This window comes from Triturus cristatus, chromosome 3_1, assembly GCF_964204655.1.
Source record: "Triturus cristatus chromosome 3_1, aTriCri1.1, whole genome shotgun sequence".
Classification (NCBI taxonomy): Eukaryota; Metazoa; Chordata; class Amphibia; order Caudata; family Salamandridae; genus Triturus; species Triturus cristatus.
Genome location: NC_140583.1, coordinates 779,201,603 through 779,226,995, shown reverse-complemented (window position 1 = coordinate 779,226,995; position 25,393 = coordinate 779,201,603). Strand labels below are relative to the sequence as shown.

Genomic DNA, 25,393 nt, shown 5'->3' with positions numbered 1-25,393 from the left:
AAATTGGAAAATACAAATTGAAATCCTAAACACAACTCAAGACCTGCAGAGTAAAGCTAATCCATCAGCTAATTACAATCATACTTTGCACGTCTATCTCTCACACTTCTTACCTCCATCAAACTGCTAGGCGCTGAGTCCCAAGGGAAAACTAAAGACCCTCACATTTCACTCATGCATGACCACAAAAGGCTTCCAAAATAGGTCACAACAACAAATAACCTTTCCAGCATCCTACCTATCCAATAAAACACTGTGATGCTCCACAATGGGGTAAGATGTGCTGTATAAATGTCATAATGCAATACAATGGCTGTTTGTTGGTCATCATTTTTGTTTCTTCTTGGTCCCTGCACCACTTCCTGGCCCCTACAGGTTTCTACGTGACCCTGGTGGTGTCTCGCTGGTGGGGTCAGTATGAGAGTTTGCCCTGGCCAGACCGGCTCATGTGCTTGGTGTCGTGTAATGTCCACGGAATGGATGAGTACGGGCGCATCCTGCGCCGCACACTGATGCGCTACGCTAACCTGTCAGGTGTGCTGATCCTGCGTTCCATCAGTACGGCTGCTTACAAGCGTTTTCCTACTAGCGAACACCTGGTGAAGGCAGGTAGGTGCATCACAAAACAGCTGCCACACAAATACTAACATTTATCCATTTTCCTCTACTCACCTTTTTTTTATTTTGAGCTTCTGCCTGTGGTATAAAATACTGCTGTCTATGCAGAAAATATTTTGCATGTATAAGTGAGACTTGACTTGCAGCTGCCTCTGCTGTATCTGTTCTGTAAGTCAGTGAAGCTTGCACTTTTGCGGCCTCTACTGAACCCATGCTGTGTGTAAGTGAAGCTTGCCTTAGTGCTGTCACTGCTGTACCCTTTTGGGCTGTCAGTGAAACCTGCTCTTGCTCCTCCAATGTGTGCTGTTAATATTGCTATGTGTAACGTTGGCCAAGTTGTAACTTTACCACATTTACTGCTGCATAATTGTGCATCACAACAAGTTTGAGAATGCCCACCAACTTGTGAGTTCGTGGGCATTCTCAAACTCTGGTATGACCCTTTCTCACCTTGGAAAGTGTCAGAGATTTACTCCAGCATAGTGATGACGTTTATCAACTCCCAAGATGGGATGGAGAACAGAACACCTCATAATTGTATGAGGTGCAGATGGGAGAGAAAAAGTACACCTACAAAGCAACATTTTTCAGTGAGAAAACGCTCTGTTTGTACAACTTGCGTTATGGAAATAATAAAATCGAAATCTGTCACACAACGTAATTGTCAGATGGTATTGCCTTCACGCTTTCTTCTTGGCAGCCTCCCATGGGTGCCTTCAATGCGTTCCGATCTAGAGAATCTATTGCTGAATTAATCAAATCTGGAATAATCAAAATGTATTGACTCAATCCTACAACATTTTTCACTCTGTCAATGTAGAGATGACGGCAACTGCCCTCAATAAGCCCATGAAGAAAACCGGCATTTCCCCGTTGTCCTCAACCATTAAGATGCACGTTTGTTGCCAGCCAGTATTTAAGATGCATAGATATGTATAGTCACATATACTCACAAATCAGGAAATGCAGGAATCATTTTCTGGCCCAGGTGCAAAGCACTGAGAAGCCAGATACACACACCACCACCATCACACTGACCCTGCTCGCATATCTGTATCTAGTATGTGAGGCCTGAGTTTCCAGAGGATTCACGATAGTTTACAAACTCTAGCATCAGCTCCAAAACCTCTAAATTTATAACAACAGTGCCACTATGTGGCGTCATAGAAAATAGCACCCAAGACTACCGAGATTTGAGAAAAAAACACTCCAGACAAAATCATTGTCTTGAGTTGAAACATTTATATAGCGCTTACTAGCGCTTACTACCCCTATGCTGAAGCGTTTACCTACATAGGTAGCATGCTAAACCATGTAGGGTGTATGGATACAAGTGTGTGGTCTTTCTTTTGATCTTATGTGGGAAGTGGTTCTATACGATGTGTGTGGATCACCAAGGTATGGTTATCGTGTTATCTGAGGCGGCACTTAGCAGTGTGATGGAAGAATAATCAGAGAGCCAGGCATGCAGTTTATGGTTTTCAGTAAGTTGGCATTTTTAAACAGCTCTGCAGGTCCATTTATGTTATTTATTATGATCTCAGTCCACTACCTTACTTGGTTACTATCCTGGTTGTCTATTCTCTTTAATGTTGATGGTCCTGAGCAGGCATAGGTTGGAGGGAGACAGGGTGGAGAAATTTGCTGGGATGGACTTTGTTAATATCATCCCATATCTGATGGTCAGTGTGAGATGTCACAAAGTAACCACAGCCTGAAGTGGTAGACTAAGTTACAGTCCACCATTGACCAGGGGTAAGTGGCAGATCTCTTCAGGTATTCCATGCCGGTTCAGTTGATGATGGGTGGTTTGGTGCTGTGGGCTTGTTCATTACTGGCGATGGATGTAAGCCAGAGCCGTTTTGTCTTATGTGAGTGTAAGAATGACAAGCAGTAAAAGGGAATAATTATGCAGCCTGTATGAACTACAATCTACTGCGTGACCGCTCAGTGTTATGGAATTAGTATTAGTGCGGGCCAGGAAGGTTATATAGTGTATTGTATTGTAATTGCATTTGCATAGCGCTTACTACCCCAGACAAGGTGTTGAAGCACTTTACGTCGGGCAGCACACTGCTTCCGAGTCCAAGGTTAGTTGTGTTTTTTCAGTGGATATTGCTGGTTATAGGGATTAGTCTTGTGCTCTTAGGGAACACATTCCAGGCATTTACTCTAATGTCTATGTGGCAGAATACATTAATAGGGGTTATGGGGGATCTTTAGTGGGAGGGCCAATGTGAATTCATGCAAATGGTTGGTGGTATTAATAGATGAGCTACAGGCAATTAGATACTGCTTGGTTACAGGGGGTATGGGTTTTAAGGGAGAGTTTGTGATCTTTGAAACATGATGTGTGCAATTTCCAGAAATACAATAATAGGGGTTAAGGCAAACATGCATGTGACTTAGAATAGGCTGTGCTCAGAGAGAGGAGGCACACATAGGATGGAAAGTAAGGAAAGGTTCATCTGAACATCAAGGGGCGGTAACAATTGGAAGTATTATAAGTCAAAGTCAATTTTCATGAGACTACAGGGAGACTTTTTTGAGACTCCGTGCAACAATCTGACGACGCAAAACTCTAGAAAGAAACATTATTTGCATTTCAGATAGATCTATTTTAGGTACTTTTGATTAGCGCTAGAATCTGACGAACAGTATATCCCCGGAAAACGTACTGCTAGGCCACCACTTTGGCAAGAACAACTGATCTACTCAACAGATGGAAGTTTAAAGCAATGATTAGACACATTCATTTCAAAAGAAAATTCTGTGTGTTTATCAAGCTTATTTATCACTTTCAGAATAATCACAGATGTTTAATCTCAGAGTGATTCGTTTTAGGCTCCCTTTGTCTTTATTCAGACAATAATATTGGGATTTTTTATTTCGTAAGCTCAAGGTAAACATCGGAGCTAGATCCCAGATCTCACTAACCTCCATTAACCTAAAGCGTTTGCATTTATCTTATGCATTGTTAGCCTTAGAGTTTATAGATGCTCCTCCAGTTTTTACGTTGCCTTTATTTTATTTTTACCTTCAGAGCAACTTCTCATATCCCAACTCTCAACCTAAACCTCTACCTTTACTTTTAAAATAAACTCTTCCCTAGATCTACACCTTTCCCTATCCAGAATCCTTACCTTTATTCTGTACCTTTGTGACTTTTTTATCCTATGTTTTTTGTTCTATTGATTTCATTATCCTGAGATTTGGTTGCACCGAGCTTGTTACTCAGTTTAGATCTTTACAGAGGTTCACAAGAGACTTTGGGGTCATTGAGAGTTTGGCGAAACAAGGGAACTGAATAAATCCGAGCCACAAGACTTGCGCTTCCCGTGCCGCACTTAGTGGTTTCTCGTGGAAAACCCTAATCTAGCTCTACCACAGAAAAGCCACCACCACAAGCCTATTCACCACAGATTGAGAGAGAACATGGAGAGTGGTGTAAGGAGTGAGTAGCTTATGACTGCTCACCCTTCCTACCCTGAGAGTCAAGTGCGGAAAGGCTGTGCTTGACACAGTTTGCAGAGCCATAGAAGGACAGGGCACTCACTAGTGGCTACTGACCAGAATCCATGCATTTCCAGTCTAGTTGCTCCTGTCTGACCTGTTGCCCCCTGAGCAGTGTATGACAGCCTACCAATTTTAGGGCAGGCTTCTCATGTTCTTTTTTCCTGGAAAACAAAAGAAATGGCCTTTGCATCAGGTCCAGCAATTTTGTGGTGTAGAAATAAACTCGGCATTAGAAGCTTGTTTCTGAAAAAACAATATATAATGGCACCCAGCTAACTTTACATCGTAGTCGGGCAGTACTTTCGTTTTGCCAAAAGTGCTTCCACTGCACAGGCAGAAGTCCCTTCAGGAATACAATACCCACCAATTAATGGCTATGGCACGCAGCCTTCCAAAGAGAAGGTAGAGATAAGGGTTTCTGACATTAGATGGGCTAGCAGGCTACATGCAATAACCCAAATGGCTCTCTTTGTCCGTTTCAGGTTTTTCTTATTTTGTGAGGTACTGCCCCATCTCACGGATGAATTTAAGTGCCAGCTCAGCTGTCTTAAGGTCCCTCTGCACCAATTCGTCTTGAGAGTTTCACAAAACCTAGACTGCAGAATTCTAGCTAACAAGACATAACATACACACAAACTATGTTTTTGTTGCAAAAATATAACTCCTTATTCAACAAGCATTGGCATGCCACTAGGTTTCGCGGAGCTATTGACTTTGCTAATGTCTTTTAGCCATGTTTTACAGCAGAGTGGAGTAGAGTAGATTGGAGTGACACAGAGTAGAGTTGTGTGGAGTAGCGTAGAGTGGAGTGGAGTAGAGTGGCGTGGAGTGGAGTGGACAGTCGTAGAGTGGCTTGGAGTGGCATAGAGTGGAGTGGCATAGAGTGGAACAGCGTATAGTAGAGTGGCATGGAGTGGTGAAGAGTAGATAGGTGTAAAGTGCAGTGGTGTGGAATGGAGTGGCATGGAGTGATGCACAGTGGAGTGGAATGGCATAGAGTAGAGTGGCATAGAATAGAGTGGAGTGGCGTAAAGTATAGTGGGCTGGCGTAGACTGGCATAGATTGCAGTGGCATAGAGTGGAGTCAGGTAGAGTGCAGTGGTGTAGAGTGGAGTCGGGTAGAATGGAGTGTCATGGCGCACTGTGGTGTGGAGTGGAGTGGAGCGGGGGAGAGGAGAGTGATGTAGAGTGGAGTAGAGTGGTGTGGCATAGATTGAAGTACAGTAAAGTGGCTTGGAGTGGTGTAGAGTAGCGTGGCGTAGACTAGAGCGGCATTGTGTGGAGTGGAGTGGGGTAGAGAGGCATAAACTGGCACTGTGTGGAGTTGAGTGGCACAGAATTGAGTGGCTTAGAGTGGCATGGAGTAGAGGTGACTGGCGTACAGTTGTGTAGAGTGGTGCAGAATAGAGTGCAGTAGCGTACAGTGCAATGGAGTAGAGATCAGTGGCAGAGCAGAGTGATGCAGAGTAGAGTGGTGCAGTGGCATAGAGTACAGAGACGTAAAGTGGTGCAGAGTAGAGTGATGCAGAGTGCAGTGGTGCAGAGTGCAGTGGCGTAGAGTGGAGTGGTGCAGAAGAGCGAAGAGTGGCGCAGAGTGCAGTAGCGTAGAGGACAGTAGCATAGATTGCAGTGGCATAGAGTGCAATGACGCAGAGAGGAGTGGTGCAGAGTCGAGTAGATTTGCGTAGAGTGCAGTAGCCTTGAGGAGTGCAGTATAAGGCCTACATTAGAGCCTTATTTCAAGTTCTACAGGGTTCTTAATCGCTGAAAAAAGCCACTTTCAAGGGTTTTGTCAATGCGAGCACTGTATAGAAAGTAGTAGAACACAGCAGAAACAATGTTTTACTCAGGAAATGATTTTTGGGGGACAAGAAATAATATTGCAACGTTCTTTATTTGGAATGCGCTCAGAATCACAGTCACACTTTATAGCACAAGAATATGTACATTCTGTGTCACAATGATAGACCTATTCACTGTCATAGATGAGCTGACTTACTTACATTGTTGGGCCGGGGGTGGTAAGGAAAACAAGTAGGATGGAAAGGGGGGGGGGGGGTATTAGAAGCTACAAGAATGAGGATAAGAGAGATAGACTGAAAACCTAAGCATTCATGTATGGGTCTTACTGTATTTTTTGGCACTCTTATCCTGCACATCCTTGACTTTTCTGACTGCCTGCATTTCCACAACACACTCTTTATCAATCCACTTCTGAATGTACAGGAGCACAGTTTTGAAATAGGTTCTTTAAAATGCAGCAATTTGAATGGGCTGACCCCTGTTGTAGAATGAGTAACTTGTTAGTCCCAGAACATATCCCTTAAAGCCTCATTAACATTCATTTTCCGAGTTACCAGCAAGTTGAATGGTTCCTTTCACAACTCTATTCACCCGTTCCACCATTCCATGATTTTGTGGACCGTTAGAGGCAACAGTGAGATGTTTAATCTAAGACCGGGACAAATATTCCTCTATTTTACACAGCTCAAGGTGAACACTGTTATCAGATACTAGAATTCATTGAAAACCTTTAATGGTAAACATGCTCTTGGGAAAACCGGCCATGGTAGTACTGGGTTCTTTCACTAGAGATGGGTAAATCCACTTGGGATTGCAATACACAAGAACTATTATGTAATTCTTTCTATTGGGTAAACTGGGCACAGTGCTAACAAAATGAATGGCAATTTGTTCCTACACCTTCTGTGGAAACTCCACCCGTGTAATTTGAGTACTTTGAGTATAAGATAGTCTCAGCATTTCGAAATGAATGACAAGAAGCAATTAACAGTTGAATAGAGGCGCCCATTGAAGACCACAGATAATAAACATGCACCGTATCTGTGTCTGTCATCCTCTGATGCCCTTCTCGAGCCAAACTTATCAACCTAGAATGCAACGCCTCTGGTAGTACAACCTTGTTCCCCTTCAATACCATACCAGTTTCAAACCTCAGCTCATCCTGGTTACTATATTCTATTCTATGCACATTTTTATAGCGCATGGCTATGCGAAGGCATCCTAGCGCTGGCAACACAACACAGAGTCTGCCATAGTGCTAAGGGGAAACTATTTTTTGAATAACCTAAGTTCATTATCATTGAGTCTCATTGTAAGGGGAATGGTGTTCCAAAAGTTAGCTCCATTGTAGCTCAAGGACTGCCCTCCGCTTCTCACGCTTCGAATGGGGGGAATCATGGCCAGGTAGGTGTTGGTGGAACGCAGAGCTCTGCTGGGTGTGTAGGGGGAGATCAGAAGTCTAAGGATTAATGGGCCTTTAGTTTAAAGTGCCCTATGAGCAATGCATAGGGCTTTAAATTTGACCCTCTGATCAACAGGTAGCCATTGAAGGGTGGCCACGGCCTGCCTACCGGATTTGCATTTGGGAACTTTGAGCAGAGTGCAGCATGCAGCAAGTTTTCTGTCCTGTGCTTCCATGTTTAATGATTAGTACAACCATACACCCAGGCTCTTAATAACCACCTTGGGTCTTAATAACTGCCTTGGGGTCAGAGAGAGTGCCTAAGCTATCTGGCCAGGTTAGATCCAGAATGGTAATGGTATTGTTGCCTCGTAGCATGATCTCGGTCTTCTCCCCATTGAGTTTGAGGCAGGATTCTGACATCCATCTTGCTACTTTCTCCAGACAAGGTCCTAATGCGGGTGATTGGGGGGGTCCCGTCCTTGGGTTAGAGAGAACACCAATTGGGTGTCATCGGAATATGATACCATTGTGGTACCATATGATAATACAATATGTACACATATATATATTGATGAGCATCAGGCTTAGGGATGAGCCTGTGGTACTCCAAACTTCAATGAGAAAGTGTTTGAAGAGCAGTATGTGTCAAAGATTTGAAAAGTCCTGTCTTTCACGAGGAAGATGATCCATTTTAGTTCCGGTCCCCTAACACCTGCACTGTTGGTTCTTTTGATGAGGATGTTATGCTTCATCGTGTCGAATGCAGCACTAAGTTCGAGGAGTATGATGACGGTTATACCTCGCAAAAACCAAAGGAAAGTGGGCTAAAGAACGGTGATGGATTAAACCCAGATCAGTTGACTGGGGGTGAGTGCTTGCAATGTTCAACACTCCGTCCATCATTCCCTTTGGTATTGCTTTGTTCGCCATAAGTTGGCAGGGTATGGTCAGACGTGAGTCCCTTGCTCACTTTGCCAATGGATTCAAGCAAGCCTGGCTGAAGACGGCTGAAATGCCAGAAACCGGTCCTAGGAAGCTTGTTTCTGGTCCAGGGAAAACATGGCTTGCCGGTTCTGGCTGGACTGTTCCCATGAGGCACAGGGTCAGACTGATTTGCATATGGCCATGTCTGAACTGGGGTGGCAGAGTGGGCTAAAGAACGGTGATGGATTAAACCCAGATCAGTTGACTGGGGGTGAGTGCTTGCAATGTTCAACACTCCGTCCATCATTCCCTTTGGTATTGCTTTGTTCGCCATAAGTTGGCAGGGTATGCTCAGACGTGAGTCCCCTGCTCACTTTGCCACTGGATTCAAGCAAGCCTTGCTGAAGACGGCTGAAATGCCAGAAACCGGTCCTAGGAAGCTTGTTTCCGGTCCAGGGAAAACATGGTTTGGCAGTTCGGGCTGGACTGTTCCCATGAGGCACAGGGTCAGACTGATTTGCATATGGCCATGTCTGAACTGGGGTGGCAGAGTGGGCTAAAGAACGGTGATGGATTAAACCCAGATCAGTTGACTGGGGGTGAGTGCTTGCAATGTTCAACACTCCGTCCATCATTCCCTTTGGTATTGCTTTGTTCGCCATAAGTTGGCAGGGTATGCTCAGACGTGAGTCCCTTGCTCACTTTGCCACTGGATTCAAGCAAGCCTGGCTGAAGACGGCTGAAATGCCAGAAACCGGTCCTAGGAAGCTTGTTTCCGGTCCAGGGAAAACATGGCTTGGCAGTTCGGGCTGGACTGTTCCCATGAGGCACAGGGTCAGACTGATTTGCATATGGCCATGTCTGAACTGGGGTGGCAGAGTGGGCTAAAGAACGGTGATGGATTAAACCCAGATCAGTTGACTGGGGGTGAGTGCTTGCAATGTTCAACACTCCGTCCATCATTCCCTTTGGTATTGCTTTGTTCGCCATAAGTTGGCAGGGTATGCTCAGACGTGAGTCCCTTGCTCACTTTGCCACTGGATTCAAGCAAGCCTGGCTGAAGACGGCTGAAATGCCAGAAACCGGTCCTAGGAAGCTTGTTTCCGGTCCAGGGAAAACATGGCTTGGCAGTTCGGGCTGGACTGTTCCCATGAGGCACAGGGTCAGACTGATTTGCATATGGCCATGTCTGAACTGGGGTGGCAGAGTGGGCTAAAGAACGGTGATGGATTAAACCCAGATCAGTTGACTGGGGGTGAGTGCTTGCAATGTTCAACACTTCGTCCATCATTCCCTTTGGTATTGCGACGGTTATGGTGTCACCAGGGAGGAGTGCAGTATACAGTAGGTGATCCTGTGGAGAACGCACCTTGATGAAAGTTTGACTACAGGGGTTCTCCTTTACTCCCCCTCCCATGGAGTATATGGAGTTTAGGCTGTAGGGTACTTTTCTGACCCATTTATATACAGCAGAGAGTGACCACGGTCCCTCCACAGCTGATTCCATTTAACCATAATTTTGGTAAGAGTGGAGCCCGTTTCTTGGTATAAAACTAAGGTCCTGACGAATGCCGAGTACCTCTGTTGACGTTAGGCAGAAACATGTCGACCCATTTCCAGACCAATGATTATACGGCGAGGGGATAATAATTTTTCCCAATTGCGCCGCACATTTGTTTTTATAAACCATATAGTCTCCTAAACCATTAAATAGAGAATGAGGTTACTATAATGGCTTTTAATCTCACTTATTCACTTTGGGCCCCACTTAGTTAGAAGTGCATCCCTGTCGTCAGGTGCATGCCCGCCCTCTATCAAACCAAGTTTTTAGAGGGCGAGGACTGGCCGATGATGAAGCATGACACCAGGTGGTGTGTGAGGCCAGTCCGTAACTTTTAGTGAGATGTCCACACTCACTTAACACTACTCAGTTATCTCCGGGTCATTCTAATAGGAGCGGCCCCTTTTGTGTGTACTAAGTTGTGTTGGAGGCAGGCCGTCTCCTATTACCCTAACAAGCCTCTAGTTCCCTTCCCCTGCGAACCTGGGGTTAGTGTGCATTGATTGCGACGGTTATACCTCCTCAATCAAGCAGCATTTTTGACTCCTTCACTATAGCCAAGACAGAGGTTTCTGTGCTGTGTTTAGGGCGGAAACCCATCTGGGTGTTTCTAGTAAGTTCAAGAGATGTTAACAGGCATGTCTCTCTTCCACTTTATTCAAACGAGGGAGTAACATGATTGGTCTGTAGTTTCCTAGGCATAAAGGGTCCAGGTTAGATTTGTTTAGGAGGGCTTTGACCATGGCATGGTTCCATGTGGGGGCACTATTCCTTTAGCCAGAGATAAGTTTGTCATTTCTAACATAACCAGGAAAGTAAGTTCATCCTCTTTAGAAAGAGTGTGTGGGGGGGCGGATTAAGCAGGGAACTTCCTTTAACTTTATTAAATATATGTATAAAGCTGTCCAGGGTTAGACCGGGAATGACTTAAAAGCTGTCTTCATCCACTTTGTGATTATTAGTAATTAGACTGGGTCACTAGTCAGTGTTAGATTTGTGGAATGTAAGATAGCTATTTGCCATTTTTTAAGAAGAGCAAGACCATTACTGCGCGTTGCTGTAGGTCAGGCGTGGGCCTATAGGGAGTGGGTTTCACTAGTGATTTCATGATCTGGAACATTAGATAAACATTGAAGCTCACCTTGCAAACACTATACGGTTAGCCAATCTCACACCACAGCCTTCCTGAATTCAGTCAAAATGTTGTCTGACTCTGAAAACTAACTCCACTTTTTCAACGAAATCATACTGTTAGCTTGAGTTAACCAATCCATCATGCCTACCACATACTCTACTATCTCAGGACGACCAACATCATAGTACTCATTTTCAAGTGGAAACTTTTTTTTAATACATATTTTATTATTCTCACCGATGCAAAAAACAACAGGTCAGAAATCAACAGCCATCTTCAACCTTGTCACATATGAGGTAGGTGTGTACATGAATTACAAATCTATACCAAAGATGGATTATGCCCATATCGCACATTTACATGTATAATGTTTAAATCCTTAGGTTAGCGCCAGAATTTTTGAACATGGGATGACACTTCAGATAGAAAATGAGTTTGCATCAGAGCCAACAGACCTCTCCTCATCCATTGAGAAGTGTAAATGAGAGCCCTCAGGATCCATGAATCCAGCCAAGAGTCCTACCCACACCGCAGATCCTCCTCAGTCCTGTCATCACTCCTACACTGTTTAAAACATATTTCCTTGGCCACCGCCCACTCTGCCATGTCTGCTACCCGTCGCTTCACACTAGGTCCCAGATGACTCATCCATGAGATGCCACCCAGCATTTAGCCAGGAGCAGCACCAAGGGTAGGAATTTAAAGGCCTTTTTCTAACCCTTCTGCCAGCCGATGTAACCCAACAAGCACACCACAGAGTCTGTGTCCACAGGTATCAGCACCACAGCCCTCAGTTGTGCCAATACTTTCAGCCAATATGCAAACACCACTGGACAGTCCCACACTAAATACAGGAATGTGGCCACAGGTGGCCGATACCTGGGACATCCAACAGGCTTACTACGGTCCATTTTATGTAGCATCACTTGTGTTACATATGTGTGCTGCAAAAAATGAAAGTGGATAAGCTTGAATCTGGCATTACTTGATACAGAATTCACTAACACACACATTCTCTTCCACTGGGGATCTTGGAGTTGCACCCCTAGATCCCCATTCCAAGCCACCTGAGGAGGAAACAGAACACAGAGATGATCTGCCATCTTGGCTGTGTACAGAATGGAAACCAGATGGCGACCCCCGACCGAAGTCAAGCAGGCCCCGGAAAAGTGAGTGACCAGGCAGTAGCCTCTGGGAATGTAGGCCATATTTCCTGGATTATGGTTGTAATACTGTACTGGCATGCTGCAAGAATTGTCCCTACATGAAAGCTATCCTGCGCTGCCCTGAATGTGATAAATTCCTCATTGGGGAACAAGTCTCCCAATGTTTCGCAGCTGCCCTCCCTCGAGGTCGAGACATCCACAGAGTCCAACAGCACTTGTAAAGCTGCTAAATCCCAAAAGACAAACTCCTTGGTAAAGGGGGTCCTCCCCAGGATCACTTGAACAGTTCGTGCCCACAGTAATGCAGTGTGCCAAATAACGTATCGAACCGGTACCACAACCCAACACCCGACATCAGGAGTTGAGGAAGGGGTGAGCCCCTTGACATGTCCTTTAACAGCAATTTCTCCCAATTGCCCTCCTTCACGACCCAATGCGCAGCATGTTAGATTCGGGAGGCCAGATAATATTGTTCTAGGTTAGGGACCACCAATACCCCCCTCCAGTGGCTAAAACAGGAAATCCCTTGCTACGCTGCTCTGTCCCCCAGCTCAAATTAATGAGGTAAGGAGGGAAGGGAACCGCTGAAAAACCTTGCAGGGTAAAATGTCGAATGAATGCTCCATAGAGTATCGGCATCTTGGTAAAAACACCATCTTTGAGATGGCCACCCGGCCCATAAGCGAAGGAGGGAGTGAGTTCCAAAACCATACACATGAATGAAGGCCCTCCATGACCTTCCCAATATTATATTGCAAGTGTTTCTGCTGTGTATGCGCCATTACCAATCCTAAGTACGCAAATGTATCTTTCTCCCATCTGAGGGGTAGAGCGGCCAGATCACGAGCGACCAAGATCCCAAAGGGAACACCAGCGATTTCCTATAATTAATCCTAAAACCAGACAGCTCTGTAAAAACACTCAGATAAGTCAACTAAATAGGAAGGGATCTCCGAGGAGTCGAAAGATAGAAAAATGTGTCGTCAGCGTACAGAGACACCAGTTGTGTAGTGTCCCCTACTTTAATCTCCCACGAGTGAGTTTGCTGGTGGCCTGACGGGGAGTGGTGTACTGAGTGATAGTATTCCCCTGTTGCTGACGCTGGGGTTTGTCCTTTCCCATACTCGAGATGAGAGCGGGTGTGCTCCCAGTGCAGTCTTGTCAACACAATCCTGGATAATACGTCCCCCGGGCTCCCCGACCAGACAGTGGGTATCACAGGAGATCAAAGGCGTAGGGCAGGCTACTGAGTGGAGGCAAATTAGAATGCCCCATGTCCAGTTCAAGGGGACTGCCAGAGTATAGAGGAGCAGTTATCGCCAAGGGTCCACGCCGTGGCCTCCACAGCAGTCACTTCCCACTGGACTTGACCACCATCACAGTAGCAGCAGGACGCCTTCTTCCTGCCTCCACAGGTCAATGCCAGCTGGTGAAGAAGTACCATGAGTGAGAGAGCCAGCCGAGCCCCAGATGTCAGATACCATAGGCAATGTGAAGTACCTCGTGTCTTAGCGGCTCCCCGGTGGCCGAAGGCCTTCGCTCACTGACCATGCTTCCCATCTGGTCAGTGGCCTGCACACTCCAGGGCATCCACACCCCTGTCACCCAAAATGGAGGACTTACCATGCCAGGATGTCTGCCACTTGCAGCTGCTGCCTCCAGCCACCAGGCAATGTGCGGCCCCGCCAGACTACGCTCAAGCAGCAGTGTAATTATGCCACTCCTGTAGCAGACCGTCATGCTGTCGTCTTCAGGGCGTCACCGCAGGAGCCCCGCTAGTGCATGTAGAGCCATCAGAACCTGCGCCCGGGCACCACCGCTAGGTAAGTGATCAGCGCTCCAAACCTCAGCACGAGGGCAAAACCCCCTCTGTTCCGCAGGATGTCCCTGGGGTCCGCAATATACCTCAGCGCTGACTAGGCGTTCCGGGAAGGCCCAGCGTACTGCCCTTTAAGCACAATTGGTCCTGCACCCACGAAGGTGGGGAGAGGCACATCCAGCAGGGGGACTAACAAGAGGGGCCCAGTGAAGCCTCAGTCCAGGCCCCCCCTCCATGAGTGATCAGTGAGACAGGATGATGTCGGGCACAATATACCCACAGCTGCCAGTCAGTAGTGATTGTCCTCAGAGGCACCCGGGACCAGAGTGGGGCCCCCTCCCAACAGTGCTGGGCACTGCCGACCGCCCCAGCAGGTCAGGGGGTCCCGGAGCCCGCAGGCCAGGTGTAGGTTCGTGCACCTGCATGGTCAGCTCCAGCCCCATTGCTGTAGCAGAATCCCCTCACGTGCTGCCCCCAAGCAGCAGAGGAGTGGAGGAGGCAGCATGGGCAGGGATCATCAGAAAGGAGTCAGTGCGGTAGGATAATGCAGGATTTCGAAGCAGGGAGTCGGAGCTTCCTAAGGTCACGTCCTTTCAGCCATCTTGGTTGGCGATACCCCACCCCCTTTAAGTGGGAACCTTGACAAAACTGGTCACTGGTGTTGCTCCTAGCCGGTATGTGCTGTATTTCGAACCCAAACTCTTGCAACCTAGATACCAACCGTACCAATCTTAGTGACCACACCGTCATCCACTCCACTCAACACGCATGCACTGACGTCACCCAAAGATTACACTGACACTTTCATTATGGGTGAAGAACTGCTGCAGGTTTATTTCATACAACATAAGTATGACGATAAGTGGGTTATCTTACGGGCGATCCAGGGCAAGCAGCCCCTCGCTGCTCCGCCCGCCTTGCGAGCCAGCACGCACGGTGGGTCGATGCCCGACAGTGCGGCACATTTTTTCAGATCCTCCTTTGGATCACGTGATCTGTCAATACTCCCGCCCCTTTTAACGGGGCGGAGCGTGTTGTGGCACACCCCCGGTTGGTCAGGCCCCCCAACCGCCCGAAGGACTAACGGGGCGCCGTCGCGGTCTTCCCAGAACCTCCTTCGGCTCCTGGACCTTGGCTCGGGCACCCTTACTGTGCCTGACAGGGGTACCCTTACTGTACCGCCTGTCGCAGAGGTACCCTTACTGTACCCTTCTGCCTCCAGATCGCCCTGTAACTCCGCCACAGCTCTGGGGAGGCTCCTGTCGCTGCCAGAGCCCCCCCTTCCTCCCTTCGCTGTTATAGGTGCCCTGCCCCTACGAGCTAGCTTTGGCGTATATGGACATGAAATCCTATTGTGATTTTCAATTGGGCCAACTACGGCCATTCTGGCTTGTAAGTGTGTTTCCAACAGCTAAGCACCGTATAGCAGGATGGAGGTAACGCGTGAGTTAACTGCCTTCCCTACGTTTATCCACCCAAGCTGACATCACTGGTGTCTAATGATGGGATGGGCACTTAAAAGCTGTGAACATCAGACGGTATGGGGGCAACCGCCTCTGTCTTTGTACTCTCGCCCAGCACACGGGAAACATACGCTCACTGTCCCTGGCTGCTTCAAGTCACTGCCCCTGAATGGTTAATGCCACACACTTAGCTAGTGACAGCATTATTGGCAAGTGATTCGTTGAGACAATCTCGCCTCCCTACAGCATGCTAATACACAGCAAATAAACAGATAAAACTGCTAACTCTGCCTTATTACCTTTTTGGCCATTAACCTTACTTTTTCTTCCTTTCACGTTGTATGATTATCCTATTGTTTACTTTCAATGACCAATCTCAGCAGCATCTCCTTGGATTGGCCTCCCCACTGCCAATAATGACCCAGCATTCTGGGGATCATCTTAACCACCCAATAATACAGGTGTTATTAAATATTCTTGCAAGTGAAGTTACATTAACTTAGATGATGGAGTCTTATTCTAGCCTTGTTCTTCAATAGTTCATATAAAATCAAACTAGGATAAATATTATTGAAGTATTTCGGTTCATTCCTACTTTAAATTCCTTAAAATTGAAGCTTCTTTCCAAAAGACGACATGTAATTTGCACTAATTTTATGTAAAAGTCAAATCAGTTATAAAATTCAAAACCTAGTGCTAACCACAACAATCGGGAACATATGTGAAAATGTCTTTTTAACAGGCACTGAAAATATTTACCGTTTGTGTAATGTTCGTTATATCATGTTGTTAGTTAATGTTATTGACTGATACAACTTGCACTGCAATTTCACCTTTTACCATAACTATTAGTCCAAAATATCGTTAAACTTGTTGACTTCAGCTGAACTAATTTCAAAATAAATTTTTTTTTTTTTTTTTATAATTGGTTATTTCAACAGTATGTCACCTAGTGGAACATCCTGTGTGGTTCCACCAGCTCTGTTTTCGGATCTCTCAGTAGTGCCCAGACACATTATGTGCCGCTCCTGAAGGATTATGAAATGCAATCCCACATTTGTTATGTCATGGTATACTAAATTTGTAGGGCACACAAATCAGATTGGTTTCCTGGCGCTACTCTGAAACCGGTTAGGGTGGTATGTTACTCATCTACCTGTCTAACTAGCCATGTTTAGGAGTTTGCAGGAAGTCATGGACGTGGCCAGGTGAACCCTTCACGTCGCCACATTCATAATATCGTAGAATGGATAAAGAGAGCAGTATTGTTGTTTTTTTTTTTTTGGGGGGTTTTTTTAGTCCAAACCCAAATTACTTTCGAGATTTCCACCATAACCACTTGATGTGCCATTGGCTTGACTATTAGGCAATGTCCTTTCCGGGGGAGTACAGCTCTCAGATATCATCCAACCAACACAGGGCATCTGTGAGTGACACAAAATATTTACAGCTCCTTGTGCTTACTAAAATGAACCCGCTCCTCAGTTTCCAGCACACATTGCCCTTTAATGTCCTCTGGCCCTGGTGCCTATCAAACCATTGTGACAGCCTCTGTCACCTTCATACAATAAATAAACGAACTTCACAAGGTCGCAGAAGAGGCAAGCCAGGCTAAGTCTCGGTAGACCATATCACTCTGGGCTTTCCCTTGCCTCCCTGTGGCACCGGGAGAATAAACTTAAAGATGTTAAGTATGACACACAAACCCAGGCCTTCCCCATGTCTCAAAACAGCTCAGGCTGCTGACTGTTCTGTATAGACTAAGTTGCCACTATGACTGAGAGTTGCAGAAAACCTTACACCAGCTGTTTCCGAATAGCAATGCTAAATATGAAAGGCAGCAGCATCTCTTGACTTAAGCGTGGAACTCGCACTAATAAATACCTTCAAGATGTTATGTAAGACACACAGACCCAGGCCTTCAGCTTGTCTCAAAACCGCTCAGGCTGCTGACTTTTCTGTATGGACTAAGCTGCCACTACAAGCTGCCCATTGCATTATGGTTGAAACTGGGTTTTGGCTGGACCTTTGACATATTTGTACTCCTGCTACCAAGATAACATATATATATATATATATACACATATATACCCTCCCTTATCCTGTTGCACCACTCGGGACACATAACTTTGTCACTTCGTACCTACAGGCATGGAGCTACTGCCAAAGAGATTCCCCCCTAGTACCAGATAACCCTAATAAATGCTGGATTTTGGGACAAGTTACCAGAGAACCTATGTAAAGCGCTTTCTGGTGCGTGTGAACCCATGTCATTGCGATCAGTAACTGTTGCTCCGTTTGAGCAAAAACATGCCACTTTATTCATTCAGTCATTTAATCAGCACAGCATGCTGGAGATAGAGGAATATGTGGCCGGCCCAACGATATACACGTGAGCCACGGCATTGCATGGTTCCAGAGACATGGCTGAGTGAAGCGGCCTCACGACTTTTGTGACCGTGCAGTGCAGGTACGACTGCCCCTCAAAATTTAATTCAACTGACAACACAAGCTGAAGCCCTACATGTGTACATATGAAAAGCTGATGTATTGCCAGTGGCGCAGGAGTCTCATGTAGGTATTAACTGGTCTCTAAAAATTATCATCATCATGACTTGAAGTTGTATAAAACCACTGGCCCTCAAACACTGCCTAAGAAATGTGGGTTTTTAATCCTATTAAGTGCGTGCCTATGCACGATGATGCCGGGCCGACACCGGGCAATTGGCACTGGTGCACCACAATGCAAGCTTGCCTGTATAACAAGAAAACCTTCCCCAATTTGGCCATACACACAACCACCTCTAGTGTCCTGCAATCAGCTATTCCGACTCTGGCTAACGAAAATGACCATTGGCCCAAAGGTAAAACTACCAAAAGCTAGACCCATTGTGCTTCCCAATGCCAGTCATGCCTAAATTGCAGCAGCAATGCGAGAGCCCCACCACATTGTCTGAATCTTCCTGGCCGCCCCCAAGGAGGCATTGCACAAGAGATGCACATAGGAAATGCTCTGGGACGGAGGAATGCTGTCTGGCTGCCGCCCTAGCTAGCCATATATTTCTCAAAAACGCTTACCATAAACCGTAATGAGTACAGACTCATCATATATCACCCTGGCCCCAAACCTTTCCCAGGGAACTAGAGAGAAATGAACTCATTGGCGCAGGGCAAGAAATTCCAAAAGTTAGGAAGAGCGTTCGTAGCTCACTGTTGACTATTGGGGCTTTAAGATATACATTGCGAGTAACAAAAGGATGCCTCTTTTGAACACAGTAACCCGCTGACCTATTTACATCATACGCACTCTGAAATGTACCTGGCACACGTTCTTTGCAGCCGGCAAATTAACCCTCTGCACTAACTACACCGAAGTCAAAAACCTCCACTATACAAGTTCCTGATCTCTCTCCAGGAAGATAGCGAAATCCCCCGAGTTATCTAGACATTTATGTGAGGCCTGGAATTGCCACGGAAAGAAACGCAGCATCCGGTGCGTCAAAGCATAATAAACTTCCAAACCCGGCCGGAGGAGACAGCAGGGAACCGCGACAGGGGACCAGATAGCTGAACATGTTGGCATGTCAAGAAACAGAGATTGGCAGTGAGCCCCTTAGAGGAATAACTGTCTTATGAGAGCAGGGCGTGCTGGGTGTGAATGGATCCGGTCCGAACAGTGTAGGGGGGGTTAGAAGTAACGTTATGGAAGGGTGGACACATTACAGCGAGGTACACTCAGCGGCACCGGGGCAGAACGTATGCGGGGGTGGTTCTTCCTCTCCTCACCTGGGGTGGCACTGACACGGGGTGAGGTTTCATAAAATTGACCCTTGAGTAGGTTCAAAGCGTCATTTTTGTGTACGCTCTACATCATTTCCTTTTTTATCAAAACCACTTTTGATTATTGTGTCGACGTTGCTTATTCCTGAACTAATCGTAGGCCGAATAAAAGAGATTGGTAAGTGACGGAGGGACTAGGGCCATAACATTTTCGCCCACGGCTACATTACATATTACCAATACAGGTACTATGGAACTATAATGCAGATCAAAACCGGAAAGTTTACATTTAGCCACTTCAGCAATCACCGCCGGGCTGTGCGGTGAAGTGTTGACAGCTGCACAGGACAGGTACACGTGTAGATGGGGACAGAGGGGAGCAGGGGTGACGCACTCAGTGTGACAGGTAAGGCCCTGGTGGCTCCCAGAAGCGGGTTGGCAATAGTGGCTATACTGAGCAGTAAATATATACTGTGACCCAAATACAAACCAGGGATGAGCAGTACACAACATGGCCCGGGGTCACCAATGAACCTTAACTATGGTACACATACCGTTAGCCCCCCGCGATCACCACGATGCAATGTGGTCACTGGTACCCCTGCTACTGTCAGCCCTGAGCCTTAACGCACTACTAGTACAGCCTGGCCTCCGATCCAGCGCGTCCCCATTTTAAGTAATAAGCACAAGCACCCTGCTCATACCATTAGCTAATAAAGTTTACTCCCGCTTTGTCATCGCTAACAGGCACCCAAACTCTTTTACTTCCAAGTCTGATCCGTAAATACATCCACCAGCAGTGGACACGCGCCATGATACCTGGCCGTCGTGCAAACAACGTATTACTCATAACACATCAAGCGGAACGCCCACTGCTAGTACTGCCTGCATCAAGCAGCAAGTATACTGTCTGAACTGCTGTAGATTTGGACGAGGCTGAGCGGTAGACATGATGCTCCCACTGCCCCCCCCCCACGCAACCCCACCCACCTTGGCCATAATGTCGGCGCCGAGCAGTAGGCATCCCGCCTATACCGACCGTATCAGTAAAATTACTCCTAATGCTTTCTGCCCCACACAGAATAACACTGTTAGTCTCTGCACCGTATAAAACAAGAGCGGGCCAGGGGGGGATAGAGTGATTTGCCCAGAGACCCCGCGCGAAAGCGACCCGAATGCAAGGGGGGGGCGCTGAACAAGAGCACCTTACTATCGTGCAAACTCGGGCGCGGGAAGATAAAGAGATTAGCCCGGGGACACTACACGACGCGACCCAAAGGTATAGGAGCGCTGTACATAAACACCGACTCGCAAAATTAACTGCCGCGGGGGGGTGAAGTGGTTTGCCCTTGGGACACAGCGCGAACCCGATCCCGAAGATACTGGATCGCAGTGCATGGGCACCGTAGTATGAATCGGTCACGGAGAGGAAGTGATACACTGTACGAGCCCTGCCAAAGAAATCGGAGCGCAGAGCATGAGACCCTAGAATTGCTACATAAGCGCCCCGGGGACTCCTGAGGCAAAGATACAAAGGCGCGGCGCATGGGGGAGCGTACCATGCCGGGGTAGCCTCCCACCCACCAGGCCCGCCTCCTGGAAGAGAAGCCTCGAGACGCCTTACAGCAGGGAACAGGTGAGTCCCTGGCATGCCAGAAGTGTTTGTTTTCGGCAATAAGGTGCTACGTTTTGCATAGCGCCCCGTGCAGGCTCTAGGGCACTTGGGCACTGCAGCAGCTAAAGATAGGCGGACAGAAGCAGGGGCCGTTTTTGCAGCAAAATCGGCCCTGTAACGGGAGGGAGGGGAAGGGGCGGCCAAGCACTTTGTCAGGGCCGGTTTGTCTGGCCCTGGATGGATGTAGGTATCAAGGGGGAGACAGGAGTAAGGGTGACTCCCTGCATCATCACAGCCCCACGAAACGTTTCTTTCCCTACAGGGGGCAGCCAGACAACAAACGCGGCCCTCTTCAACCTCCCCACAGCAACCCATCGCTGCGTGGGCACCGTCAAAGAAATCGGAGGGCCACGCACACGAACCCGAAGACACATGCTCAAAGCCACAGCAGTCAACCTCTGCACACCCACATCGCGCGAACCCTCATCGCGCGGACCCGACCCGACGACAATGGGGGCGCCCCACTTTGCTCCACATCTGCAGCGGCCATGGCACAATATCTCAACGCGCTCCGCCACCAAACAGGTACCCACAGCGAACAAACCTCAACCACAATGCCACAGTGCCTCCGATCCAACGCGTCCACACAACCAGCCAAGATCGGACACCGAGCCGCCCTCCCAGCGACCGGACTCGAAACCAGGCTCTCCCGCCACACGGTCCGCCCCCCGCCCCGCACAGCCCGCGAAAACGGCTCCCGCCGCCATCTCCAAAAAACTCACCACTTCAATATGCTCTGCTTCCCAAAGCAACTACACACTACACTCACCAAACCGGTCACCGAACCGGTGTGCAGGACTGCGAGGAGGACCCAGTGCTGGTGCGACGTGGCGAACGGCGCGAAAGTAGTAAGGAGAGACCACGACTCGACCGACGACGTGTCCAGCGCAAATCTCGCGTGGCCAAAATTCGCGTGGCCAGGAGGAGCGGCGCAGGAAGCAGAGGATGATCTGAGGGGCTGAGGCGCTTAAAAAGGTGGATCTAGCCTCGCCCACCCTCGTGGCACGCCTCCCCAGGACAAAACCCATTGGGGGCTCCCCTCCCTGAGGCGCGGCCTCACTAGAGAGGCGGAGCAGGGGGGGTGGGGGGGGAGGCTCCGACGGGCGGCCACTAGAGGGCTGCCCTGCTGATGTCCCCCTGCGTGGGACGCGGGCAGCGGCATTCTCCATGCCTTTCTCTCCCTGTCGATACTGTAATGACTTAGTATCAGTGCATATATTTCCTTTCCCAAATATATGTTCCAAAATGCTCAGTAGCTTGTTTATCAACAAAAGCCTTACACTCAATGGTGCTGTAGCGTAATTCAGCATTTCACCGATACCTTAAGCCAAAGTTCACAGTATGTTTTTTGTTACCAACCTTCTGTTTCAAAAGAACAGTTCCAACTGCACTTGAGTCCTCCGTGATCATCCATAGCTCCCTTTCTTGATACTGCTTTAATGTGGGAGCCTCAACAATCTAAACGCCTATGTTTCATTCTCACCCCATTCAAATGGCACACCATTGTGAACCATCTTCTTCAAAAATTCTCTAACCACAGCAAAACCCTCCACAATAAGAAAATATTATTTGCATAAACCCAGAAAGGACTAACTTGTTCAGGGTTTGTAGTTGGAAGGGCACCTGAAATGGCCTTAGCTAAGCTATCCTTCAGGATTTAGATAATGATCTAGATCAGGATTCTCCAACTAATAGCTTGGGTGCTACGGGTACATCTCCAGCTACCTGTGAGCAGTTCCCCTACGTGTAGCCCAATCTAGTTTATGAAAAGCTTTGGTTTGGTTGAATTAGTTTGACGAGATTGTATATAAAAGTAAAATGTGCATATTTTCAGAACTGTTAAGCACATGTTCATAGAAAAAAAGATGTGAATGTTAATTCATGCTGTGTTTGGGAGTCTTATAACGGATAGTCTTTCTTAGGTGCTGGGGACACTGCGTAAATCCCTGCTATAACCCATGGAGGCATTCAAAATAAAAATTGATACAACTTTTTTTGGTGACCGTGCCTCATGCACTGAGGGGGTCACTACTAGTAATACTACATGCAATGGACACTAATGTCATCTTATGTGAAGTGGTCACTGTTGTAACAAATAATTTGAGTTAGTAGCTCAGGATGATTTTTATTGAACATAACTAGCTCTAATTATAGGATTCCTGACCTAGGTACTCCACTTGCTCTGTTAAAAATGTGCAATTTTTTCAGTCATTCCATGATCTCCCAGCAGAGCCAGCTTTAGTGCTGGTAACACCCGGTGCAACAATCCTTTATGGCATTCCCAGTGACTTCCTTCTTCCTGGATTCCCTCTCTACCTCCCTCCAACAGTGCCACTCATCTCCCCAATGCCCCTCTCTCACAAGTATTTCATTTGTTTTTTAGCGCTATTCATACCAGTGTATGGTGTCAAATTACTTTACATCACACACACATTATATAGAGACAATGAATCATACATGTGTAAATCAAGCTAAAGGAAATGTTACATAAGACAGAGGGAATTCGAAGGAATCACGTCATTCGTACTAATAGGCAGAATATTTGAGAAGTGTCTGGTCCTAGGAAGCACAAAATCAAGATTTAAAAAATTCACAGTGGTTTGGGTTGGCTTTACTAGTAAGAATGTATTTATACCCAAACAAACTCTTTTTAGCAACATCAGGGTAATAAAATACTGGAGAAAAAAACCATAATGTTCTAAACTATACCTTGCACTTTGCAAACAGGCCTTTGATGACAGCTCATTAGCTGCAAGTAACAAAAGAGTCTCTGTGCCAAAAGTAGTAACCCACTGAACTATCCTCATAAAATACAGGTCTGTGATCTACACAGTACACGTTCTTTGCAGCAGGCATATTAACCCTCTGAGCTACTTTATGATGAGTCAAAACTAAAACTGTCAAACAAAATTCTGATCTGCTCCAACAGGAGCCTTACTCATCAGAGTTACCTTAACATTTTTGTTGCTGCCTGAATATTGCAGGACACGCAACAAACTCTGACTTAACTTTAACTTTATTTATTAACTGTACAATTCATTAAAATCATTACAGTAAAAAACATAAAAGCGAACGGATAAAAAAATAACCACGGTAAAAAGTGGAGGCATCTAATGAAGTTTAGTTACTGTGCCATCCCCCCTCCCCTCAGCTCCCACCCGATCAGCCAGCGCCGGTGGTCATTGTCTTGAGTCCTTGCACAAAGTTTCTTAGGTGCCTGCATTAACCTAGGTATTTTTCTACTTCAGCGATCTGTAGGCCAAACTCCCAGGCCCTTCCATTGAGAGCAGCGGATATGGTGCAGTCTCAGTGGGACAGGTGAGTAGGTGCAGGGCTCTATACTGGTTTGGGGGAAAAAGCAACTTTATCCTCCTTATTGTGCTCTGCTGGGCACCGTTGTTTGGTTGTGTTCGCTTGCATCCTTTAAAGCAATCCTTATCTGGTGGGTAAATTTCCCCAGTCTTGCCAAGGTTATTGTGGTTGTTTTAGGAAAACACAAGGCTGATGTTTCACTACATGTCTTGGTTCCCTTGGAGATACAGACTGGGTAAAGCAGTCGTCGGCGTTCGTTCCTAAGGGCAGGGCAGCAACAAAGATGGTGTAAACAGGATTCCCTCATATAGGAGCACAGTCTGCAGTTTGTGCATTCCCCCTTGCGAGCCCATGCGGGGTTGAAGTCGATGATTCCTAGTGTACATAGTCTCATGGTGAGAATTTTAATTTGCACTTGTGGTGTCAGGGCCTCGTTAGGCAGGGTTGTGCCTTGCCTACCATATAGGAGCTATTCAACGGGACTAAATGGGGGCCAAAACGGGGCGATTTAAGATCCAGCTCAAATGAGATTTCGCGGACTTGTCTATTTATGGCTTTTTTCCAGGCCTTTAGTGGAATTTCCGGCAATGGTATGCTCTTTTCCTCGATCGTTAATGTACTGATTGCTTTGCCGAGGCTGGTATGCCATACTGAGCTTGGCCCCTTAAAGATGACTCTCAGTTGTTGTCTTAAGGAATTTGTTGGGGCCCTTAAGATCCTTAAGTATAATTTTATAATCTCCCCTTGGCACATCAAGTCAGAATGGAGAAAACTGATTTATACGCTTTGGCTTGGGCTGCGATAAGAAGGGCATCCTGCGACCCCGGGAAAACCTGGTGACCATAACTAATGGCAGGCAGCGATTTTGCATTTAGGGCAGTCAGTATTGGTCCGGCAGAGGGGCTGATCAGATGTAGGCTCAACTGCTTCAACAGGATTATAATCTTATTGGCCTTAGAGGACTGCTGCTTCAGGTGGACGTTTGCCTTGGCCCGTTCCGTGAGCCACACCCCTAGATTGTTGTAGGATGCTACTGTACTGATTGCAGATCTCCTATTAGTCATTGCGCCTTCTTTTTCAGGTGGTAGCTCCCAAAAAGGACCACCTTTGTTTTCCCCTGGTTGACTGTGAGATTGTTATCATTGTTAAATTGGTTCAATGCGTTTAGGGCTCTCAGTAGGCCCACCCTAGTGTGGTCCATTATGGGAGTGTCATT

General features: G+C 46.9%; 1 protein-coding gene across 1 annotated transcript in view; it reads left to right on the top strand.

Annotated features, from left to right (window-relative positions):
- Positions 1-25,393, top strand: part of LOC146861012 (bestrophin-1-like) — a 304,635-nt gene that overhangs the window by 102,219 nt on the left and 177,023 nt on the right. The window contains exon 8 of the mRNA XM_085644975.1: positions 376-609. Coding sequence (XP_085501101.1) covers positions 376-609 — 234 coding nt within the window. The remainder of the gene's footprint in view (positions 1-375; positions 610-25,393) is intronic.